At 44.0% G+C, this 27,018-nt stretch overlaps 1 protein-coding gene across 4 annotated transcripts in view; it reads right to left on the bottom strand.

Moving 5' to 3' along the window:
• LOC135512413 (KH domain-containing RNA-binding protein QKI-like) overlaps window positions 1-27,018 on the bottom strand; it is a 110,690-nt gene that overhangs the window by 72,211 nt on the left and 11,461 nt on the right. For all 4 annotated transcript variants that reach the window (XM_064934428.1, XM_064934426.1, XM_064934427.1 and 1 more), the window contains exon 2: window positions 2,365-2,507. In XM_064934428.1, coding sequence (XP_064790500.1) covers window positions 2,365-2,507 — 143 coding nt within the window. The remainder of the gene's footprint in view (window positions 1-2,364; window positions 2,508-27,018) is intronic.

Genomic DNA, 27,018 nt, shown 5'->3' on the forward strand with positions numbered 1-27,018 from the left:
CAGCACCTTTGTCTTGTTCACATTGAGGTAGAGGTTGTTGTCCTGGCACCACACTGCCAGGTCTCTGACCTCCGCCCTATAGGCTGTCTCATCGTTGTTGGTGATCAGGCCTACCACTGTTGTGTCGTCCGCAAACTTAATGATGGTGTTGGAGTCGTGTTTGGCCACGCAGTCGTGGGTGAACAGGGAGTACAGGGGGGACTAAGTACACACCCCTGGGGGGCCCCAGTGTTGAGGATCGGTATGGGAGACGTGTTTTTGCCTACCCTTACCACCTGGGGGAGGCACGCCAGGAAGTCCAGGATCCAGTTGCAGAGGGAGGTGTTTAGTCCCAAGGCCCTGAACTTAGTGATGATCTTTGTGGGCATTATGGTGTTGAACGCTGAGCTGTAGTCAATGAACAGCATTCTCACATAGGTCTTCCTTTTGCCCAGGTGGGAAAGGGCAGTGTCGAGAGCGATTGAGATTGTGTCATCTGTGGATCTGTTGAGGTGGTATGCAAATTGGAGTGGGTCTAGGGTTTCTGGGATAATGGTGTTCATGAGCCATGACCAGCCTTTCAAAGCACTTCATGGCTACTGACGTGAGTGCTACAGGGTGATAATAATAAAGGTTACCTTCACTTCCTTGGGCACAGGGACTATGGTGGTCTGCTTGAAACATGTAGGTATTACAGACTTGGTCAGGGAGAGGTTGAAAATGTCAGTGAAGACACTGGACTTGTCAAAGGAAAAAGCTTCTTCCAGTTCGAGGTGAGTAATCGCTGTTCTGATGTCCAGAAGTTATTTTCGGTCATAAGAGATGGTAGCAGCAATATTATGTACAAAATAAGTTAAAAAATAAGTTACAAACAACACAAAAAAACGAACAAAATAGCACAGTTGGTTGGGAGCATGTAAAACGTCAGCCATCCTCTTCGGCGCCATTTTAACTGATCCTCCCGGTCACAAACTCTATCAACTCTTATTGTCAGTAATGATAATTATCAGTAATGATAAGCATGTATGCAAAACACACACACACACACACACACATACCCGCACACGCACACACACACGCACACGCACACGCACACACACACACACACACGGCTCCAGCACTCTCAGCTGGGGGCTATTTGAAGCCCTCTCATATAATCTCTCAGTGTTCCTAATGAACCCATCCTCAGTAATAATGATCCTCCCGGTCCTTCAGAGCAGCAAGGACAACCTGCATCGACACCCTCTGCTGCTGCTGTCCTTTACCGGAGACTAGAAGAGCAGACGTCAACATCTTGTTTGGTTGAGTTGTCAACTAATGGGAATTCAACTATCCGGAATTCAACTAACGGGAATTCATCGTGAAATCAACCAACAAATCACCATGTCGTTGGATTTAGGTTAAACGTTGGGTGAAAAACAGAGAAAATTACCTTACATTTATAACTTTTGCAAATACAATCCGTTTTCCTCATTGATTCTTTGTCATCACGTTGAATTTGTTGGGGGGTTGAAATGAAGTGGAAACAACGTTGATTCAACCAGTTTTTGTCCTGTAGGTGGTCAGTAGGAGGCAGTCTGTATCGTGGGTGGTCTGTGTACACTGACTTAACTACTACTGTTTTCCCCCAGGTGAAAAACTGTGGCATAAACAACCTTTGAAAAGCCTTAAAACCTCAGCAGAAATACAGTCGATGAATCCGGACTGGAGCTGTGATTTTAAACCTCCAATGACTCAACTCCATTAATGCTGCCCACGCAAGAATCAGCCTCTCAGAAGAACAAGTTAATTGGGATCAATCAGCTCGGAGCTCGGCTCGCTCCCCCTGGGCCAGGCTTAGGCGAGCAGGATCTGAGGGTGATTGCTTAAAAGATTTGTTAACTACGAGGCGGATAGTTTCAGGTGCGAGTTAGAACATACGCACACGGTTGAGGTAGGTTCAACGTGGGGACTATTCTTCACATGTGGACAGATCCGTCCAATAACAGTAGCCGCCCCCCTGGGGTTTACACGGTGCCCAGTCAGAATCCCACTGCATCCATAACTCTTAACCCAATCAATAACCATGACATTGGGCCCACCCTCTAACGCAGAGGACAGTAGATGACCAGGACCTGTAAGAACTTGGTAATCCAATAAGGCTGACACTGAATGAGGCCACACCCAGTTTACCCACAGTTATATTATTCATATTCATCTAGGGAAAGTGCCTTGACGCAAACATACATTTTTCATCGTAGACTTGTGGTCATCCTTCAGGTGTGCCTGTGCGTGTGTGTGTGTGTGTGTGTGTATTTCCCTGCTAGCAGCAGTGCGGAGATAACCCGTGTGTGAGTATCTTCGTATGTGTGTTTGTGCGTAATCAGAAAAAAAGATTGTACTCACATCGGGGTACTCTTTCACAGGCACAAATAGTTTCTCCTGGAGCTGCACCATGGGGCCCACTGCGTCTGGGAGCTCACTGCTCCGCTTCTCTGTGCTGCCGTTTAGCGTGTCGTTGTACATGTCCTTCCGTACACGGCTGATCTCTGGTGGACAGGAGGAGAAGCAAACACGTCAGTCAGATGATAGTCAGAACAAAGTGGGTACTGTACAACACCGTTGTAGTCACGCAGATTGGTAAGGATACCAGTCACACCATAACAAAGAAGGACCAAAACGGGGCCATAGACCCGCTCATACAACTACATCATCTGTGGCATAGACCCGCTCATACAACTACATCATCTGTGGCATAGACCCGCTCATTCAACTACATCATCTGTGGCATAGACCCGCTCATACAACTACATCATCTGTGGCATAGACCCGCTCATACAACTACATCATCTGTGGCATAGACTCGCTCATACAACTACGTCATCTGTGGCAGCAAGGAAATATATTCCCTACACAGCAGTTGAAGAATCAAGTGTTTTAGGACATCCGTATGAGAGGTATAGGGACAAGCACCTATTATAGCCAACCTCCCATAGCCAACCTCCCATAGCCATCTCCAACTGGTCTACAGACATAAGATCTTACCACATCTGCTCTCACCTACACACCTCTGGTCACAGATTAAAGGACATTATGATGAGAAGACTATGGGCAAACACGCATAAACAACACATCTGCGATCGTCTGCCTGAAAGAACACACTGTTGCAGGAAGACAGCTGGCCACAAACGGGTTTAAAATGCACGTATGATTGCAACATCACTGGCTGGCTTTCGTCTCTAAATAGTATGAAATGACTTAGATTTCCAAAGTGATTATTGAGTATCTCTTTTCACCATCATCCATCTACAATGAGTGTGGAATCATTCAAGAAAAGCATGTAAACAACAACAAAACAATGCATACCAAGTCATCAAAGCTGTCAACTATCAAGCCTGCCAATTGGACCCCTATTACTGAAAATAAATATATGTATGCAATCTCACACAGACATATTTCAATTCACCACATCAGTTAATCCAACAATACACACACGTTTAAGGAAATGGGTGTCTAATGCACATAGACACCCATTTCCTTAAATGTGTGTATGGCACACACACACACACGTTTAAGGAATTAGGTGTCTATGGCACACACACACACACACACACACACACACACACACACACACACACACACACACACACACACACACGTTTAAGGAATAAAAAAACGACATATACAGCAATTTGAGAAGCTTACTTGAAAGCTACAGAGCAATACCGAAACTCACAATAGACAGCAGACTGGGGAGTCATGTAACCTCTGGCATGACCTCAATAAACAAGTCTAACTGCTGGGCCTGTGGGCCTCGTTTCAGAACTCTCTGTGGCAAAAAAAAAATATGCCAGAAAGTCAATACTGTAGTACTGCTGACAGAGAGGGGAGAAGCGAGAGAGAGAGAGAGAGAGACGTAGAGAGAGAGAGAGAGAGAGAAATAGAGAGACACAGACAGACAGTCAAACAGATAGACAGAGGCAGGGAGAAACTGAGCAATTAAAAAGAGGGAGAAAGAGAGAGACTGTGAAAAAAAAAGGAGAAAAATAGGCACATCTGAACAAACAGTGGAAGCTATGTGTCATTCACCTGGTCTGTGTGCGCCGCAAAGGAGAAGCAGGGAGGTGGAGGACAGATAATCACAGTCGATGACTTTAGAACCATTCTGTCATTTCATGAAGGGGGTAATAACTCTCCATTTCTTAAACGAACGGATATTATCCCCAAGGAGAAAAAGGAGAGAGGGAGAGTGGAGGAATGAGAGAGACAGAAGGTAAAAAGATAGGTCGAGACAAAGAGAGAAAGAGAGGATAAATAGGGAGAGAGAAGAGAGATATGGAGAGAGTGCAAGAGAGAGAGAAAAGAGAGAGAGTGCAAGAGAGAGAGAGAAAGAGAGAGAGAAAGAGAGAGCTTTATAATAAGATGGAAAGGATAATTAAAATGACCAACTCTGTTTGTTTCATAAAAGACATGAACTATACCCATCCCCAGCTGCTGCTGCGGCACACACACGGGCTAATTCTATTACAGATGAATCCTCTGATGCAATTCTCAGGGGCAAACCAAGGAGGAGGGAGAGATGGAATTACAATGGAGATGGCTGCCTGCCATATTGCCATGCTTTCTTCACATAGATACACCGATACGCTCACAACATCCATGGCTTATTGGTTTCTTCACATAGATACACACCCCCCCCCCCCGAGCCTATTGTGATGGAAGGTGATTTTTGGAAAGGGCAAAGCTTAGCACCGTGGGAGAAAACAACCCTCAGAGAAAACTTCCTTCAATAGGAGCCAGAGGAGTTAATTGTACAACACCGACTGTTCGTCCCTCTGAATTAAGGGACAAGAGTGTCTGTTAATGGCTATAATGTACACGAATGCACAACTCTGAAACCCTTCTCTACTCTACACCATGTCAGACAAAGCCCTGGCTCAAGCAAGTGGTATTGACTCGGAATCATCTGTATTCCAGGTCTCATGAATGCTCTCGTGGAATGGCTGCTGTTGGTATTGTTGCAATTATTGGTGTGGCTTCATTTTTTGGGAGATGTCACACACAACAAGTCACCGCAACATGTGGGAGTAACAGTACCATATAGATACCTAAAAGAAAGAAAGCTCATTTAGATGTGTTGTGGTGTTTAGGGGGTATTGTCCAGACATTTTGTTAAAGAGGGAAAGGAAACCAACTTTAGAGCATTGCAAAGAATTTCAAATCCAAGGGGCCTTGGGACGAAGCCTGGGGGTATTCCAAACCAAATGATCTTAGTAAATCATCCGGCGTACTTATACACATAGCTTAGTCCTACATGTGAAATGGCACACCGGATAGGGCTTGTCTGTTATGTACATAGATAACAATCATGTTTTTCTCCAACCCAGCCTCTGGTATGCCACTACTGCCTTTAAAACACATGAGATGGAGGGGGGGGGGGGTAAGGGCTGAAACATGCAGAAAGGCGATGCATTGGCTCCCTTTCAGCTTTTATTTTCTCCCTACCATGGACGCCACACAACACTGCTGTTTCAAGCTCTCAGATGAAATAGAGCTTGGGGCTGTATAAGAAGTCAACCCCAGCTAATGCAAGTGGATGGGGAAATGTAGGGACAAAATATTTCTAAGTTCATTTAATGGATGATTTGAGGGGAACGATGTGATCTTATAAAAAGCATGCTGGGTAATTAAATTAAATTGTCAGAATAATATTTGACCGTGAGCAGATGTTTGTTGATGCTAGGAATGTCTTGATTTATGAGACATACATCGGTGTGAATGAATTGTGTGTGTATGTTTGGTTGTACTTTCTTTTGGCCAGTTCCTGAGTGTTGTCCAGTGGTCAGACTAGGCCACAGTCCTGAGGATGATTAAACTGTCACTGTTGATTTATGGACAGCGTTATTACAGCGTTTTAAAACAGTTTTTTTTGTGTGATTTGTCAGCTTTCTAAACCCCTCTGAATTCAATCAATTTCCTGCTATTGCCTGAAGGGCAACTCCTGCTGCACTCCTGAGCACACAACGCTGCCACCTGCCTATGGGGACACACACACACACTTTAGCTCACACCCACACACACACTTTAGCTCACACCCACACACACACTTTAGCTCACACCCACAGACACACTTTAGCCCACACTCACAGACACACCCACACCCACACACACAGACAAATATACATTTAGTTCAAGAAGGTAACATTACATTGTCTCTATTAAGGAACTGTGCCAATCTGACAAGGATATGAGGACTTTTGCGATGCACATCTTAGTGATCCTGAGAGAGAGCGAGATGTAAGCTGAGTAACCGTACTCTGAATCAATACACCCAGATGAATTTACCCTCCAATTGAACACCATCTGCCACATATATCGGCAGCAATCAGCCTCAGCTTTCCTGAACATCACAAACCATTAGCCTATAGCCTCAGAACAAATGACTCTCACAGGCACAAGCTTTCATCCACAAACCCTTAACCATCTCACCGCATCAAACACCCTAAACAGTTGCTCGTTCAATAAACAGAATAAAGCAAAATAATAAATAAATAAATAAATAAATAAAAGGGACCTGGTGAACGTCAAACTGAAACATCAACAGCTGCGAATGCCTCTGTTCAATTAGCAGCCTGGAGGACACACGCCAACTTGTACCAGGAGATTGATCCGATTACTGAAAAAGCAGCTGGTGAGTTTACCGTGCTTTAACTGACACTACGTGAGGCTTCTCAGCTGATCCCCAGTATGTGAGATCAGTTTATCAGATGCAGTGTGTGTGTGTGTGTGTGTGTGTGTGTGTGTGTGTGTGTGTGTGTGTGTGTGTGTGTGTGTGCGTGCGTGCGTCTGTAATCAGCTGGCGCCCTACACAGGTCGCGTTCTTCACAAGGTTGATACGATGTGATATCTCTGTCCACACACACACACACAGGAGATAAAACAGAGACATGGAGAAAGGAAAATAAAGACAAAAAAGACACAAAAAAACAAGTGAGAGGAAGATGTGTATACAGAAAAGAGAAAAAAGGCAGCAAAAGAAAGAGCGAGACACTGAGACAGAGAGAAAACGAGATACAGACAGAGAGAAAACGAGATACAGGCAGAGAGAGAGACAGAAAGAAAACGAGATACAGACAGAGAGAAAATGAGATACAGACAGAGAGAAAACGAGATACAGACAGAGAGAAAATGAGATACAGACAGAGAGAAAACGAGATACAGGCAAAGAGAGACAGAGAGAAAATGAGATACAGACAGAGAGAGACAGAGAGAAAACGGGATACAGGCAGAGAGAGACAGAGAGAAAACGGGATACAGGCAGAGAGAGAGAGAGAGAGAAAACGGGATTCAGGCAGAGAGAGAGACAGAGAGAAAACGAGATACAGACAGAGAGAAAACAAGATACAGACAGAGAGAAAACGAGATACAGGCAAAGAGAGACAGAGAGAAAATGAGATACAGACAGAGAGAGACAGAGAGAAAATGAGATACAGACAGAGAGAGACAGAGAGAAAACGGGATACAGGCAGAGAGAGACAGAGAGAAAACGGGATACAGGCAGAGAGAGAGACAGAGAGAAAACGGGATACAGGCAGAGAGAGAGACAGAGAGAAAACGAGATACAGACAGAGAGAAAACAAGATACAGACAGAGACAAAACAAGATACAGATAGAGAGAGAGACAGAGAGAAAACGAGATACAGATAGAGAGAGAGACAGAGAGAAAACGAGATACAGACAGAGAGAGACAGAGAGAAAACGAGATACAAGCAGAGAGAGAGACAGAGAGAAAACGAGATACAGACAGAGAGAAAACAAGATACAGACAGAGACAAAACAAGATACAGATAGAGAGAGAGACAGAGAGAAAACGAGATACAGACAGAGAGAAAACGAGATACAGGCAGAGAGAGACAGACAGAAAACGAGATACAGAGAGAGAAAATGAGATACAGGCAGAGAGAGACAGAGAGAAAACGAGATACAGGCAGAGAAAATGAGATACAGGCAGAGAGAAAATGAGATACAGGCAGAGAGAAAATGAGATACAGAGAGAGAAAACGAGATACAGGCAGAGAGAAAACGAGATACAGGCAGAGAAAACGAGATACAGACAGAGAAAACGAGATACAGACAGAGAGAAAACGAGATACAGACAGAGAAAACGAGAGAGAGACGGAGAAAACGAGAGAGAGACAGAGAAACGAGATACAGGCAGAGAGAAAACGAGATACAGACAGAGAAAACGAGAGAGACAGAGAGAAAACGAGATACAGGCAGAGGAAACGAGATACAGGCAGAGAGAAAATGAGATACAGGCAGAGAGAAAATGAGATACAGGGAGAGAGAAAATGAGATACAGACAGAGAAAACGAGATACAGACAGAGAGAAAACGAGATACAGGCAGAGAGCAAACGAGATACAGGCAGAGAGCAAACGAGATACAGGCAGAGAGAAAACGAGATACAGGCAGAGAGAAAACGAGATACAGGCAGAGAGCAAACGAGATACAGGCAGAGAGCAAACGAGATACAGGCAGAGAGAAAACGAGATACAGGCAGAGAGAAAACGAGATACAGGCAGAGAGAAAACGACATTTAGGCAGAGAGAGAGAGAGAGAAAACGAGATACAGACAGACAGAGAGAAAATGAGATACATGCAGAGAGAGACAGAGAGAAAACGAGATACAGGCAGAGAGAAAATGAGATACAGGCAGAGAGCAAACGAGATACAGACAGAGAGCAAACGAGATACAGGCAGAGAGCAAACGAGATACAGGCAGAGAGAAAACGAGATACAGGCAGAGAGAAAACGAGATACAGGCAGAGAGAAAACGACATTTAGGCAGAGAGAGAGAGAGAGAAAACGAGATACAGACAGACAGAGAGAAAATGAGATACATGCAGAGAGAGACAGAGAGAAAACGAGATACAGGCAGAGAGAAAATGAGATACAGGCAGAGAGAAAATGAGATACAGACAGAGAAAACGAGATACAGACAGAGAGAAAACGAGATACAGGCAAAGAGAGACAGAGAGAAAACGAGATACAGACAGAGAAAACGAGATACAGACAGAGAGAAAACGAGATACAGGCAAAGAGAGACAGAGAGAAAATGAGATACAGGCAGAGAGAAAATGAGATAAAGACAGAGAGAAAACGAGATACAGGCAGAGAGAAAACGAGATACAGGCAGAGAGAAAACGAGATACAGACAGAGAGAGAGACAGAGAAAAAACGAGATACAGACAGAGACAGAGAAAGTATCGCCCGACACCTCTTCTGCGTTGTAATTACGGGGCTCTGTGAGTGGCGACCACATCGAGACTGAAGGTTCAGTCGGGAGGGGGCGCTCAAACAGAGATGCCATCTGGAGCTGTGCTTTCTGCAGAATAATAATTCTCCTCCTTCCCACCCTTCGCTCCCTCCCTCTCTCTCTCTACAGTGTACCTGCTTTGTGTCCACCTACAGAGGTCTGATTGCAGCTAAATCAATCCAACACAAGTTGTATGTGATGAAGCCATCTCAGAGGGGGGGATAAATCTTGGGGGTCTGTTTCATTGGGGGACGAGGTGCCATATTTAGATTCCCTAACAGCGGGCAGCAGCTCATATCCCACTGCCACTGTGGACTATGGGGCACGCTGGGCGCAAACCAGCTGTGCCCTAATGAGAAGCCTCCTGAAATCCCTCGCTCCTATTCTGCCGTCACACGCTCCGAAAATGAGCAGGGAGACTCGAGCAGCAGAAATCCCTATCACGAAGAAGAGAAGAGGAGGAGGAGGAGGAAGGAGGAAGAGAAAGGAGGGGGGGATGCTTACTCTGCACTGCCTGCTCTGGCACATACCCACTTCAATTAGCTCAGTGTGGCAGAGTGGTGGAGCTAGCAGAGTCTAGTAGCAGACCCAGTGGAGTATTCCTGAAAGTGCCTGTACGCTGGTGCAGACGACTGCCGTGCATGGTCTGATCAGGGAGACAGGGCTGACAGATCTCATCATCCACCCTGCTGCCTAATCACAGACAGCAGCGCCTGCACACACACAGAGATGGATACACAAGCACGCACGCACACACACACCACACACACAATATCTACAGTAAAATAGCAAGGCTGGTTCCTGTGTGATACACTGTACTGTGATTAGGGCAGGAGCTCAGACAATTATTCCAGGTCAGCTTGTGTACCGTTATATGCAATACGCACAGTGCATTCGGAAAGTATTCAGAGCCCTTGACTTATTCCACATTTTGTATTCAATCGTTTCTTTTTTCTTTCATCAATCTACACAATGCCCCATAATGACAAAGCAAAAATAGGTTTTTAGAAAATGTTGTAAGTGGAAGAAGAAGAAAAAGAACTGAAATATCACATTTACATAAGAATGTATCAGACCAGAAGATCTTGTTTCTCATGGTCTGAGAGTCAAGGTGCCCTTTGTCAAACTCCAAGAAGGCTGTCAGGTACCTTTTACTGAGGAGTGACCATTCAACCATAAAGGCCTGATTTGTGGAGTGTTGCAGAGATGGTTGTCCTTCTGGAAGGTTCTCCCATCTCCACAAAGGAACTCAGAGTGACCATCAGGTTCTTGGTCCCCTCCTTGACCAAGGCCCTTCTCCCCTGATTGCTCAGTTTGGCTGGACGGTCAGCTCTAGGAAAAGTCTTTGTGGTTCCAAACATCGTCCATGTTACGCACGCCTCTATGAAGAGGGAACGCAACACCCTGCTACAACTCAACTCTCCGTGAAGTGAAAAAGGTATGGACTGTAGGTGCGAGTAAGGATGACAACAGACAGAATGTGGTACCGTTTACAAGGACTTTATTCCTTTACACGGTAATATGGGGAAAAGGGGCTGGACGGAACCAAAGCAAAGAAAGTAAATCTCAAAGCCCCCCCTCTCCTATCTTACCTGCCGAACCAATACTTACCTAATTTAGCACCACCTGGTGCCCTAACCAAAATACAGGGGGTGGTCCGCCCAGGTCTTACCTATTGTGCCTAGACAGTGAATATGCTACGGGTATATGTATGCCCGCGGGCCTCTTGCCTAAGCACTCCCTAGGTGCCTTCCAATTCCCCCCTGGGAACAAATGAAACAGGAGAACAAATAATTTCTCAAACTAAGAAACAAAGGACATCAAATAAGCTCTATCTGAGCAACAAACTCACTGAACATACCAACTGCTACCAACAACTAACATAGTAAATTATCCACAGCATCAGCCTCCTCTCTCAGCAATGATTCTCTCTCAGCAATGATTCTCTCTCAGCAATGATTCTCTATCACATTCAATCTCTCTGCAATGACCTCCCAGCAATCAAAACCTCCTGAACAGAACACTGGCTCTTATATAGCTTCAGAATGAATGTGTAACTGGAGACAGCTGTGTCTTGACGAGGGGGCGGGTTCAGCTCTCCAATTAGCCATGGAGTCGACCAATCAGCTGCTTGAGGGATTTCAGGAAGCCATTTCCTGAAACAAATACACAAACTACAACACAAACTGGGGAACGTAACACGCCCACCACAAAAATTGCAAAACTAGTTTTTGCAATAACAAAAGCCAACGCATCCCCAGTTAGTAAACCCGTGATAGAGCGTCAGCAACCACATTTGCCGAGCCCTTCACATAAGCGATCTGTACATTATATCCTTGTACAATCAGAGCCCACCGCCTTATTAGTCCTTATTAGTCCATGTAAGAATGATGGAGGCCACTGTGTTCTTGGGGACCTTCAATGCTGCAGAAATGTTTTGGTACCCTTCCCCAGATCTGTGCCTCGATATAATCCTGTCTCGGAGGTCTACGGACAATACCTTCGACCTCATGGCTTTGACATGCACTGTCATGCACTGTGAGATCCTATATAGACAGGTGTGTGCCTTTCCAAATCATGTCCAATCAATTGAATTTACCACAGGTGGACTCCAATCAAGTTAAAGAAACATCAAGGATGATCAATGGAAAAAGGATGCACCTGAGCTAAATTTCAAGTCTCATAGCAAAGGGTCAGAATACTTACGTAAATAAGGTAAGTGTTTTTTATTTGTAATACATTTGCAAACATTTCTATAAACCTGTTTTCGCTTGGTCATTATGGGGTATTGGGGTATTAATTTCAGAATAAGGCTGTAACGTAACAAAATGTGGAATAAGTCAAGGGGTCTGGACACTTTCCGAATGCACTGTATGTATAAGGTACTGTAGAATGTGTTTGCATGAGTGTAAATGAATGGGTATTGTCACGGATCCCTCTGGAACTTTCCTTACGCACACCTGACCCCCCCCCCGGTTGTGCCGTGGCGGAGATCTTTGTGGGCTATACTAGGCCTTGTCTCAGGATGGTAAGTTGGTGGTTGAAGATATTCCTCTAGTGGTATGAGGGCTGTGCTTTGGCAAAGTGGGTGGGGTTATATCCTGCCTGTTTGGCCCTGTCCGGGGGTATCATCAGATGGGGCCACAGTGTCTCCTGACCCCTCCTGTCTCAGCCTCCAGTATTTATGCTGCAGTAGTTTGTGTCGGTGGGCTAGGGTCAGTCTGTTATATCTGGAGTACTTCTCCTGTCTTATCCGGTGTCTTGTGTGAATTTAAGTATGCTCTCTCTAATTCTCTCTTTCTTTCTTTCTTTCTTTCATTCTTTCTCTCTTTCTCTCTCTCTCTCTCTCGGAGGACCTGAGCCCTAGGACCATGCCTCAAGACTACCTGGCGTGATGACTCCTTGCTGTCCCCAGTCTACCTGGCCGTGCTGCTGCTCCAGTTTCAAATGTTCTGCCTGCGGCTATGGAACCCTGACCTGTTCACCGGATGTGCTACCTGTCCCAGACCTGCTGTTTTCAACTCTCTAGAGACAGCAGGAGCGGTAGAGATACTCTTAATGATCGGCTATGAAAAGCCAACTGACATTTACTCCTGAGGTGCTGACTTGTTGCACCCTCGACAACTACTGTGATTATTATTATTTGACCATGCTGGTCATTTATGAACATTTGAACATCTTGGCCATGTTCTGTTATAATCTCCACCCGGCACAGCCAGAAGAGGACTGGCCACCCCTCAGAGCCTGGTTCCTCTCTAGGTTTCTTCCTAGGTTTTGGCCTTTCTAGGGAGTTTTCCCTAGCCACCGTGCTTCTACACCTGCATTGCTTGCTATTTGGGGTTTTAGGCTGGTTTTCTGTACAGCACTTTGAGATATCATCTGATGTAAGAAGGGCTATATAAATACATTTGATTTGATTTGATGCCACAAGCCCCGGAGCTGGCCTGTCGGGCTCACTACCATCTCTCTACAGGCCTGGGCAAAAACAAGCTGGAGGAAAGACACGCAGATAGACACTGAATTAGAGTGATACCTGAGCCATGACCTGTTCATCCCGCTACCATCTAGAAGGTGGAGACAGTACAGATGCATTAAAGCTGGGAATGAGAGACTGATAAACAGCTTCTATCTCCAGGCCATCAGACTGTTAAACAGTCACCACTAGCTGGCTTCTGTCCAGTACCCTGCCTTGAACCTTAGACACTGTGACTAGCCGGCTACCACCCAGCACCCTGCCCTGAACCTTAGAGACTGCTCCCATTGAACACTGGTCATTTTACTAATGTTTACATACTGTTTTACACACTTTATATGTATATACTGTATTCTAGTCATGGTTCATTCTATAGAACTACTGCTGTACACACCTGTTCTATTCACATACCGTCCGTACTGTCTATACACACACACAATTATTTATATTCATATTCCGGACTCTGACAATGCTAATTCATGTCTTTCTTTTGTATTTTTATTTTATTATGTGTGTATTGTTTTATATTTCTAGGTATTACCGCACTGTTGGAGCTAGAAACATAAGCATTTCACTGCACCTGTGATAAGATCTGCAAATCTGTGTACGCGACCAATAAACTAGGATTTGATTTGAGATACTGAGAGACACTGACATAGAGTAAGACACTGATGCTATGAGATACTGAGCTAATGTTAGACACTCAGAGACATTGAGGTAATGTGAGACGCTCAGAGACGTTGAGGTAATGTGAGACGCTCAGAGACATTGAGCTAATGTGAGACGCTCAGAGACATTGAGCTAATGTTAGACGCTCAGAGACATTGAGCTAATGTGAGACGCTCAGAGAAACTTTGAGCTAATGCGAGACGCTCAGAGAAACACTGAGATAATGTAAGACACTCAGAGACACTGAGATAATGTAAGACACCCAGAGAGACACTGAGATAATGTCAGACACTCAGAGACATTGAGATAATGTAAGACACTCAGAGACATTGAGACATTGAGATAATGTAAGACACTCAAAGACAATGGGATAATGTAAGACACTCAGAGACATTGAGATAATGTAAGACATTCAGAGAGACATTGAGATAATGTAAGACACTCAGAGACATTGAGATAATCCGAAATTCCTTTTTGATACTGTCGCAAAGCTAACTAAAAAGCAGCATTCCCCAAGAGAGGATGGCTTTCACTTTAGCAGTGATAAATTCATGAACTTCTTTGAGGAAAAGATCATGACTATTAGAAAGCAAATTACTCCTCTTTAAATCTGCGTATTCCTTCAAAGCTCAGTTGTCCTGAGTCTGCACAACTCTGCCAGGAACTAGGATCAAGAGAGACGCTCAAGTGTTTTAGTACTATATCTCTTGACACAATGATGAAAATAATCATGGCCTCTAAACCTTCAACCTGCATACTGGACCCGATTCCAACTAAACTACTGAAAGAGCTGCTTCCTGTGCTTGGGCCTCCTATGTTGAACATTAATAAACGGCTCTCTATCCACTGGATGTGTACCAAACTCACTAAAAGTGGCAGTAATAAAGCCTCTCTTGAAAAAGCCAAACCTTGACCCAGAAAATATAAAAAACTAAATCGGCCTATATCGAATCTTCCATTCCTCTCTGAAGACAATGTATACGAAATGCTTCAGTCTGGTTTTAGACCCCATCATAGCACTGAGACTGCACTTGTGAAGGTGGTAAATTACCTTTTAATGCCATCAGACCGAGGCTCTGCATCTGTCCTCGTGCTCCTAGAACTTAGTGCTGCTTTTGATACCATCGATCACCACATTCTTTTGGAGAGATTGGAAACCCAAATTGGTCTACACGGAGAAGTTCTGGCCTGGTTTAGATCTTATCTGTCGGAAAGATACCAGTTTGTCTCTGTGAATGGTTTGTCCTCTGACAAATCAACTGTAAATTTCGGTGTTCCTCAAGGTTCTGTTTTAAGACCACTATTGTTTTCACTATATATTTTACCTCTTGGGGATGTCATTCGAAGACATAATGTTAACTTATGTGGATGACACACAGCTGTACATTTCAATGAAACATGGTGAAGCCCCAAAATTGCCCTCGCTAGAAGCATGTGTTTCAGACATAAGGAAGTGGATGACTGCAAACTTTCTACTTTTAAACTCGGACAAAACAGAGATGCTTGTTCTAGGTCCCAAGAAACAAAGAGATCTTCTGTTGAATCTGACAATTAATCTTAATGGTTGTACAGTCGTCTCAAATAAAACTGTGAAGGACCTTGGCGTTACTCTGGACCCCGATCTCTCTTTTGAAGAACATATCAAGACCATTTCAAGGACAGCTTTTTTCCATCTACGTAACATTGCAAAAATCAGAAACTTTCTGTCCAAAAATGATGCAGAAAAATTAATCAATGCTTTTGTCACTTCTAGGTTAGACTACTGCAATGCTCTACTTTCCGACTACCCGGATAAAGCACTAAATAAACTTCAGTTAGTTCTAAATACGGCTGCTAGAATCCTGACTAGAACCAAAACAAATTGATCATATTACTCCAGTGCTAGCCTCCCTACACTGGCTTCCTGTCAAAGCAAGGGCTGATTTCAAGGTTTTACTGCTAACCTACAAAGCATTATGTGGGCTTGCTCCTACCTATCTCTCTGATTTGGTCCTGCCGTACATACCTACACGTTCGCTACGGTCACAAGACGCAGGCCTCCTAATTATCCCTAGAATTTCTAAGCAAACAGCTGGAGGCAGGGCTTTCTCCTATAGAGCTCCTTTTTTATGGAACGGTCTGCCTACCCATGTCAGAGACGCAAACTCGGTCTCAACCTTTAAGTCTTTACTGAAGACTCATCTCTTCAGTGGGTCATATGATTGAGTGTAGTCTGGCCCAGGAGTGGGAAGGTGAATGGAAAGGCTCTGGAGCAACGAACCGCCCTTGCTGTCTCTGCCTGGCCGGTTCCCCTCTTTCCACTGGGATTCTCTGCCTCTAACCCTATTACAGGGGCTGAGTCACTGGCTTACTGGGGCTCTCTCATACCGTCCCTGGGAGGGGTGCGTCACCTGAGTGGGTTGAGTCACTGATGTGATCATCCTGTCTGGGTTGGCGCCCCCACCCTTGGGTTGTGCCGTGGCGGAGATCTTTGTGGGCTATACTCAGCCTTGTCTCAGGATGGTAAGTTGGTGGTTGAAGATATCCCTCTAGTGGTGTGGGGGCTGTGCTTTGGCAAAGTGGGTGGGGTTATATCCTTCCTGTTTGGCCCTGTCCAGGGGTGTCCTCGGATGGGGCCACAGTGTCTCCTGACCTCTCCTGTCTCAGCCTCCAGTATTTATGCTGCAGTAGTTTTGTGTCGGGGGCTGGGGTCAGTTTGTTATATCTGGAGTACTTCTCCTGTCCTATTCGGTGTCCTGTGTGAATTTAAGTGTGCTCTCTCTAATTCTCTCTTTCTCTCTTTCTTTCTCTCTCTCTCGGATGACCTGAGCCCTCGGACCATGCCTCAGGACTACCTGACACGATGACTCCTTGCTGTCCCCAGTCCAACTGGCCGTGCTGCTGCTGCACCAGTTTCAACTGTTCTGCCTTATTATTATTGGACCATGCTGGTCATTTATGAACATTTGAACATCTTGGCCATGTTCTGTTATAAACTCCACCCGGCACAGCCAGAAGAGGACTGGCCACCCCACATAGCCTGGTTCCTCTCTAGGTTTCTTCCTAGGTTTTGGCCTTTCTAGGGAGTTTTTCCTAGCCACCGTGCTTCTACACCTGCATTGCTTGCTGTTTGTGGTTTTAGGCTGGGTTTCTGTACAGCACTTTGAGATATCAGCTGATGTACAAAGGGCTATATAAATAAATTTGATTTGATTTTTGAGGCAATGAGACACTGAGATAATGTAAGACACTCAGAGAGACAATGAAATAATGTAAGACACTCGGAGATATAATGAGATCATGTAAGACACTCGGAGACATAATGAGATAATGTAAGACACTCAGATACATTGAGATAATGTAAGACACTCAGATACATTGAGATACATTGAGATAATGTAATTGTAAGACACTCAGATACATTGAGATAATAAGACACTCAGATACATTGAGATAATGTAAGACACTCAGATACATTGAGATAATGTAAGACACTCGGAGATATAATGAGATCATGTAAGACACTCAGATACATTGAGATAATGTAAGACACTCAGATACATTGAGATCATGTAAGACACTCAGATACATTGAGATCATGTAAGACACTCAGATACATTGAGATAAAGACACTCAGATACATTGAGATAATGTAAGACACTCAGATACATTGAGATCATGTAAGACACTCAGATACATTGAGATCATGTAAGACCCTCAGATACATTGAGATCATGTAAGACACTCAGATACATTGAGACACTGAGATAATGTAAGACTTTGAGATACTGAACAGGCCACATTTGGTTCATTTACAACTATGCTACATCTACAACTATTTACAATTATACTGAAACGTGGGTCAGATTTAGCCACACAGCTAAGGCAAATATACGAGATACAAACTGCGCTCAGTGATTTCCTTTCTGGATGAACACAGCAACATACTGATGAAACATTCCTGCGCTGTTCTGCATGCTCTGGCTTAGACTGACATAATTGGGTTGGGCTGTCACGAGACATGCGGTTAAGGAGGTAATGGTTTAATGCTTGTTAATGAATGGCAGCAGATATCACATGTTTTGAGGATGGGAGGTCGGACGGAGGATCCGTCCAAATTATCGACAAACATTATCAGCTAGCTCTAAGAAAGAAAAATGCTTCAGAGTCCAAATAAAACGATTTAGTGTTGCATATCTGGACCAAAATAAAAAATTCAAGACCGAAATCACATGTTGTGAGCAGTATCAGAACTCAGCTTTACAAATCCAAAAGAGATCATTTACACTTCTCAACCTCAATGTTCCAACTAAAGATAGGCCTACAGTATTTCAACGAATCTAACATCTTGCAGCCGAAATTTAAGACACTTATAATCAACCTTCAAAAGATTAAAGAATAATCTCTCTCTCCTTTGAGCCCTTAGTGAGACGAGATAATTGAGGTCAAGGATTGCTCATTTTTCACAGGCGGGTCTTGATGCTCTTTATCAGCATTAAACTAGGCGGTCTAATAGATGGTTCATTAGGTGGATACCTTTGAATGTCCTTTAGAGTGGACTTGGGCACCAGCCCAGAACATTTGAAAATCACCTCAGAAAAGTGTTGAGATTCAAATGAGAAAATATGGAACCGCCAACCTCCTACCACACCTTGAACTTTGAGCTGGTGACAGAGGGAAAACACATCAATCTTTTAGATTCCCCAAGCAAACAACAATTCCAGAATGTGTTGAAGCGTTAACTTTGTGTCGAGAAGTAGAAGAAAAATAGCCCGTGCTCAAAAGAGGCTGACACAGAAGGCCTACAGTCTTGAAAGGTTGAACCACTCACAGTCTTACAGTGCCGTTCTTTATTGGCTTTTGAAATTAATTACAACAGGGTAATTAACATCGCAGTATCCGTACAGGTGGTCCAGTCTAACTTTTGCGCTTTGATTTGAAAAGCAAGGGTAGACGGCGAGCCGTCAATTTGACATAAGCTACAGCAGACCCATAGCGCACGCAGGAGCACTTACTCAATCCCACACGCGACTCTCAGATGAAGATATCAACCCTAAACCTTAAGGATATAATTTCCTCGAGAATTATTTGTATACTTCAAACCATCTGAGGGGGAGCAGCAAGAGCATGAGAAACAATGTAAAAGCAAAGTCTAGCGATAAAAATGAGGTTGTACGTTGTCTGAGCATTTCAACTTTTTCACGTTTCAATAAATAGGTTTCATCAATTTTTTCACATGCTCTTTTTCATGCCCACCCCTCAGTCCTCCACCCCATCCCTCCACCCCCCCCCAACACACAGCCGTAATACTGTAACCCTGCGGATGACTTACTTACTCAACGTTCCGTGGTAGAAAGGGGTTTCAATTGCAGATAGTGCTTTTAAAATGAGAAATGTGAATGCATTATTGAAGTACACACGGATGTATTCTCGCATAATGCTGGTATCGCAGGGAGAACGGAATAATGATGCGCATTAATACAGAGCGCGGCTAGAGCCGCAGCGGTCTACACTACAGAATAGAGAGATTTATTGTCTCGTGAGATTGAGTGTTTAGTCTTGTGAAGGGATGACTAAACTAATAGCACGTTGACCCAGTGACCTTTGGCTTTTGTGGGTAGATCTCAGTCCAAGGTCTTAACATCGGAGTGATCATTTATAGATCTTTCTTTAGTTTATTTTTATTTTTCTCACCTTTTGTATGTCAACACTTTTAAGTTTGATTCGTTTGTTAAAGGCAGTCGCTTTGAAGTGTCCTAAATCTAGGAGATATAAGAAAACACAGAAAAAATATATATACACACAGTAGCAGTAAAAGATTGAACCATATACTCATGGGGTAGCAGGTAGCCTAGAGGTTAGATTGAATCCCCAAGCTGACAAGGTAAAAAAATCTGTCGTTCTGCCCCTGAGCAAGGCAGTTAACCCACTGCTCTCCGGGTGCCTGAAGACGTGGATGCCGATTAAGGCAGAGCCCCGCACCTCTCTGATTCAGAGATGTTGGGTTAAATGCAGAAGACACATTCCAGGGTTTTTCTTTATTTTACTATTTTCAACATTGTACAATAATAGTGAAGACATCAAAACTATGAAATACCACATATGGAATCATGTAGTAACAAAAAAAAGTGTTAAACATATTTAAGATTCTTCAAAGTAGCCACACTTTGCTTTGATGACAGCTTTGCACACTCTTGGCCTTCTCTCAACCAGTTTCATGAGGTAGTCACCCAGAATGCATTTCAATTTACACAAGGAAGGGGTGGTATACAGAAGATCCATATTATAATAATACCAAATCCATATTATGGCAAAAACAGCTCAAATAAGCAAAGAGAAATGACAGTCCATCATTACTTTAAGACATGAAGGTCAGTCAATCCGGAAAATGTCGAGAACTTTAACGTTTCTTCAAGTGCAGTCGCAAAAACCATCAAGCACTATGATGCAACTGGCTGCCACAGAAAAGGAAGACCCAGACTTACCTCTGCAGCAGAGGATACGTTCATTAGAGTTACCTCTGCAGCAGAGGATAAGTTCATTAGAGTTACCTCTGCAGCAGAGGATCAGTTCATTAGAGTTACCTCTGCAGCAGAGGATAAGTTCATTAGAGTTACCTCTGCAGCAGAGGATCAGTTCATTAGAGTTACCTCTGCAGCAGAGGATGCAGCAGAGGATAAGTTCATTAGAGTTACCTCTGCAGCAGAGGATCAGTTCATTAGAGTTACCTCTGCAGCAGAGGATCAGTTCATTAGAGTTACCTCTGCAGCAGAGGATCAGTTCATTAGAGTTACCTCTGCAGCAGAGGATCAGTTCATTAGAGGTACCTCTGCAGCAGAGGATCAGTTCATTAGAGTTACCTCTGCAGCAGAGGATAAGTTCATTAGAGTTACCTCTGCAGCAGAGGATCAGTTCATTAGAGTTACCTCTGCAGCAGAGGATCAGTTCATTAGAGTTACCTCTGCAGCAGAGGATCAGTTCATTAGAGTTACCTCTGCAGCAGAGGATCAGTTCATTAGAGTTACCTCTGCAGCAGAGGATCAGTTCATTAGAGGTACCTCTGCAGCAGAGGATCAGTTCATTAGAGTTACCTCTGCAGCAGAGGATCAGTTCATTAGAGTTACCTCTGCAGCAGAGGATCAGTTCATTAGAGGTACCTCTGCAGCAGAGGATCAGTTCATTAGAGTTACCAGTCTCAGAAATTGCAGCCCAAATAAATGCTTCACAGAGTTCAAGTAACAGATACATCTCAACATCAACTGTTCAGAGGAGACTGTGTGATTCAGGCCTTCATGGTTTAATTGCTGCAAAGAAACCACTACTAAAAGGACACCAATGAAAAGAAGAGACTTGCTTGGGCCATGAAACACAAGCAATGGACATTAGACCGGTGGAAATCTGTCCTTTGGTCTGATGAGTCCAAATTTGAGATTTTTGGTTTCAACCGCCGTGTCTTTGTGAGACGCAGAGGAGGTGTGATGGTGTGGGGGTGTTTTTCTGGTGATACGGTCTGTGATTTATTTAGAATTCAAGGCACACTTAACCAGCATGGCTACCACAGCATTCTGCAGCGATACACCATCCCATCTGGTTTGCACTTAGTGGGACTATCATTTGTTTTTCAACAAGACAATGACCCAAAACACACCTCCAGGCTGTGTAAGGGCAATTTGACCAAGAAGGAGAGTGATGGAGTGCTGCATCAGATGACCTGGCCTCCACAATCACCCGACCTCAAACCATTTGAGATGGTTTGGGATGAGTTGGACCCCAGAGTGAAGGAAAAGCAGCCAACAAGTGCTCAACATGTGTGGAAACTCCTTCAACACAGAAGGAAAAGCATTCCAGCTAAAGCTGGTTGAGAGAATGCCAAGAGTTTGCAAAGCTGTCACCAAGGCGAAGCGTGGCTACTTTGAAGAATCTAAAATCTAAAATATATTTTGATTTGTTAAACATGTTTTGGTTAGTACATGATTCCATATGTGTCATTTGATCGTTTGATGTCTCCACTATTATTCTACAATGTAGAACATAATAAAAATAAAGAAAAACCCCTGAATGAGTAGGTGTGTCCAACCTTTTGACTGGTACTGTATATGTATGATATTTTACACATACAGTGCCTTTGGAAAGTATTCAGACCCCTTTACTTTTTTCACATTGTTACGTTACAGCCTTATTCTAAAAAATAGACCTCAGCAATCTAACAACACCCCATAATGACAAAGTGAAAACAGGTTTGTAGAAATGTTGGCAAATATATTAAAAACAGAAATACCTAATTTACATACTATCCAGACCCTTTGCTATGAGACTCAAAATTGAGCTCAGGTGCATCCTGTTTCCATTGATCATCCTTGAGATGTTTCTACAACTTGATTGGAGTCCGCCTGTGGTAAATTCAATTGATTGGACATGATTTGGAAAGGCACAGACCTGTCTATATAAGGTTCTACAGTTGACACTGCATGTCAGAGCAGAAACCAAGCCATGAGGTCGAAGGAATTGTCCGTAGAGCTCCAAGACAGGATTGTGTTGAGACACAGATCTGGGGAAGGGTACCAAAAAATGTCTGCAGCATTGAAGGTCCCCAAGAACACAGTGGTCTCCATTCTTAAATGGAAGAAGTTTGGATCCACCAAGACTCTTCCTAGAGCTGGCCACCTGGCCAAACTGAGGCTCCATGGTCAGAGAGGTGACCAAGAACCCAATGGCCACACTGACAGAGCTCTTGAGTTCCTCTGTGGAGATGGGAGAACCTTCCATAAGGACAACCATCTCTGCAAATCTGGCCTTTATGGTTGAGTGGTCAGACGGAAGACACTCCTCAGTAAAAGGCACATGACTGCCCACTTGGTGATTGCCTAAAGGCACCTAAAGACTCTCAAAGACCATGAAAAACAAGATTCTCTGGTCTGATGAAACCAAGATTGAACTCTTTGGCCTGAATGCCAAGCATCACATCTGGAGTATACCTGGCACCATCCCTACTGTGAAGCATGGTGGTGGCAGCATCATGCTGTGGGGATGTTTTTCAGCAGCAGGGATAGAGGGCAATATGAATGAAGCAAAGTACAGAGAGATCCTTGATGAAAACCTGCTCCAGAGCGCTCAGTACCTCAGACTGGGGTGAAGGTTCACCTTCCAACAGGACAACGACCCGAAGAGGACGGCCAAGACAACGCAGCAGTGGCTTCGGGACAAGTCTCTGAATGTCCTTGAGTGGCCCAGCCAGAGCCCAGCCTTGAACCCGATTGAACATCTTTGGAGAGACCTGAAAAAAGCTGTACACCGACGCTATCCATCCAACCTGACAGAGCTTGAGAGGATCTGCAGAGAGGAATGGTAGAAACTCTCCAAATACAGGTGTGCCAAGCTTGTAGCGTCATACCCAAGAAGACTCGATGCTGTAATCACTGCCAAAGGTGCTTCAACAACGTACTGAGGAAAGGGTCTGAATATATATGTAAATGTGATATTTAAAAAAATAAAAAATATTTTTTTTTTTTTTTTTTTATATATATATATTTTATATTTTTTGCTTTATCATCATGGGGTATTGTGTGTAGATTGGTGAGGGGAAAAAAACTATTTCATCCATTTTAGAATAAAGCTGTATCGTAACATCGTGAAAAAAGTAAAGGGTCTGAATACTTTCCGAAGGCAACTGCATCTAACCCATTTTTTTGGGGGAAGGCACAAAACTACCTTCATACGTCCGTTTGTATTTTTAAACCGGTACCGGTTACCTTCAGACGAGTCATGTTACACTTGTGGGGGTCATAGAGGAGAACACCATTGTTTTCGTGAGAGTCTCCCCTTCTCAGTGGTCATAATAGCAGTAGTAGTGCGTGGGTAAAATAACTGGGGAAGCCAACCCCCCCCCAGCAACCTCTGTCCAATGAAGTCCACAAAGCATATTACATGTACAGTAACAGACAGTTCCATGACCTACAGTGTGGTCAAGCAAGTTAATGTTTCCAACATTTTCAGACCACTAAACCACTATCGATTTAGAACCCCAGAGAGTTACCACAAGACGCAAAGAAATCCTCACAATTTCAACATCGTCAAATCACCTCTGCTTAGTCTAATACAGCGACAACTAAAAGATACCAAAAACTACACTGCTCAAAAAAATAAAGGGAACACTTAAACAACACAATGTAACTCCAAGTCAATCACACTTCTGTGAAATCAAACTGTCCACTTAGGAAGCAACACTGATTGACAATAAATTTCACATGCTGTTGTGTAAATGGAATAGACAACAGGTGGAAATTATAGGCAATTAGCAAGACACCCCCAATAAAGGAGTGGTTCTGCAGGTGATAACCACAGACCACTTCTCAGTTCCTATGCTTCCTGGCTGATGTTTTGGTCACTTTTGAATGCTGGCGGTGCTTTCACTCTAGTGGTAGCATGAGACTGAGTCTACAACCCACACAAGTGGCTCAGGTAGTGCAGCTCATCCAGGATGGCACATCAATGCGAGCTGTGGCAAGAAGTTTTGCTGTTTCTGTCAGCGTAGTGTCCAGAGCATGGAGGCGCTACCAGGAGACAGGCCAGTACATCAGGAGACATGGAGGAGGCCGTAGGAGCGCAACAACCCAGCAGCAGGACCGCTACCTCCGCCCTTGTGTAAGGAGGAGCAGGAGGAGCACTGCCAGAGCCTGCAAAATGACATCCAGCAGGCCACAAATGTGCATGTGTCTGCTCAAACGGTCAGAAACAGACTCCATGAGGGTGGTATGAGGGCCCAACGTCCACAGGTGGGGGTTGTGTTTACAGCCCAACACCGTGCAGGACGTTTGGCATTTGCCAGAGAACACCAAGATTGGCAAATTCGCCACTGGCGCCCTGTGCTCTTCACAGATGAAAGCAGGTTCACACTGAGAAAATGTGACAGACGTGACAGTCTGGAGACACCGCGGAGAACGTTCTGCTGCCTGCAACATCCTCCAGCATGACCGGTTTGGCGGTGGGTCAGTCATGGTGTGGGGTGGCATTTCTTTGGGGGCCGCACAGCCCTTCATGTGCTCGCCAGAGGTAGCCTGACTGCCATTAGGTACCGAGATGAGATCCTCAGACCCCTTGTGAGACCATATGCTGGTGCGGTTGGCCCTGGGTTCCTCCTAATGCAAGGCAATGTGGCTGGAGTGTGTCAGCAGTTCCTGCAAGAGGAAGGCATTGATGCTATGGACTGGCACGCCCGTTCCCCAGACCTGAATCCAATTGAGCACATCTGGGACATCATGTCTCGCTCCATCCACCAACGCCACGTTGCACCACAGACTGTCCAGGAGTTGGCGGATGCTTTAGTCCAGGTCTGGGAGGAGATTCCTCAGGAGACCATCCGCCACCTCATCAGGAGCATGCCCAGGTGTTGTAGGGAGGTCATACAGGCACGTGGAGGCCACACACACTACTGAACCACATTTTGACTTGTTTTAAGTACATTACATCAAAGTTGGATCAGACTGTAGTGTGGTTTCCCACTTTAATTTTGAGTGTGACTCCAAATCCAGACCTCCATGGGTTGATAAATTTGATTTCCATTGATAATTTTTGTGATTTTGTTGTCAGCACATTCAACTATGTAAAGAAAAAAGTATTTAATAAGAATAGTTCATTCATTCAGATCTAGGATGTGTTATTTTAGTGTTCCCTTTATTTTTTTGAGCAGTGTATTTAGTCCCATCAACGTGAGCGAAATATGATATGGCTCTCCTTGGTTATGATTTGTGTGTGTGTGTGTGTGTGTGTGTGTGTGCGTTCCTGCAAGTAGAAAACATGTTGACGCACCCTACTTGTAGGGAAATACCAAACCCATCCTCCTCTCTTTCATGTTGAAGAAACGGTCATTCACTCTGTCATACAGTACATGCTTTCATGTTTTGTTCTCCTAGGCTACCTGGCTAAAATGCTTGTTCGCTAGCCTAACTTCCATTCATGGGCAATGTTAGCCAGTTAACATTAGCCTTCTACATCAAGCTAAATATTGAACTTTCATCCTCTCAAGCCAGGGGCACAACAATATATGAATTAATGGTTGGATCAGAATCGCTGTTATAATCATTGGCCGGATAATCATACGGAGAATGAAGTAAAACCACAAGTCCAAATCCCTATCTCAATCCATGGCTAATTTAGGAAAGGTACAATTTTAACTAGACGGCTAGCTAGTCACCGCAGGAAAACAACCAAATGAAATGTAACAATTCAGGTTTTTCTGTCAATGACAGATGCTGTCAATGGGATTTGATAAGAGTGACACCAAATCCAAGATGGCTTCCCATGACACTTTTTTTGGGTGCTCCAGGACCCTTCACAGTCGAGCTCGCTCAGTTTAGCCCAACGCCCATTTTTTATACTTTTTTTGTTACGGGAGGCCAGATGCTCGCCGGCTTCCCTTGCCTACAATGCTATGGGCGGCAACAATGTCATACTGGTTTGGACCAGACGACATCAGATAGATGGCCTACACAGATTACTGCATCTGTACATAGCCCACCTATAATTTAGCCCAAACAACTACATCTTTCCCTACTGTATTTATTTATTTATTTAGCTTGCTCCTTTGCACCCCATTATTTTTATTTCTACTTTGCACATTCTTCCATTGCAAATCTACCATTCCAGTGTTTTACTTGCTAAATTGTATTTACTTTGCCACCATGGCCTTTTTTTGCCTTTACCTCCCTTATCTCACCTCATTTGCTCACATTGTATATAGACTTGTTTATACTGTATTATTGACTGTATGTTTGTTTTACTCCATGTGTAACTCTGTGTCGTTGTATGTGTCTAACTGCTTTGCTTTATCTTGGCCAGGTCGCAATTGTAAATGAGAACTTGTTCTCAACTTGCCTACCTGGTTAAATAAAGGTGAAATAAATAAAATAAAATAAACATAGAGAGACGGAGGGGCGCTGTTCCGCTCGCTCGGATGCTTTCTCATGTGAGATACATTCAGCCTCTTGCGAATTAAAGGAAAACTATGAAACAGAGAGACGAAAGATGAATAATTGTGTGTTTAAAAAAAACCATCTTGGTCAATTTTATGGGGAAGCCTGGCTTCCCTTGGTAGCCATGAATACACGCCACTGCATAATAGTTTT

The sequence above is a fragment of the Oncorhynchus masou genome, chromosome 24, assembly GCF_036934945.1.
Source record: "Oncorhynchus masou masou isolate Uvic2021 chromosome 24, UVic_Omas_1.1, whole genome shotgun sequence".
In the NCBI taxonomy this organism is placed as follows: domain Eukaryota; kingdom Metazoa; phylum Chordata; class Actinopteri; order Salmoniformes; family Salmonidae; genus Oncorhynchus; species Oncorhynchus masou.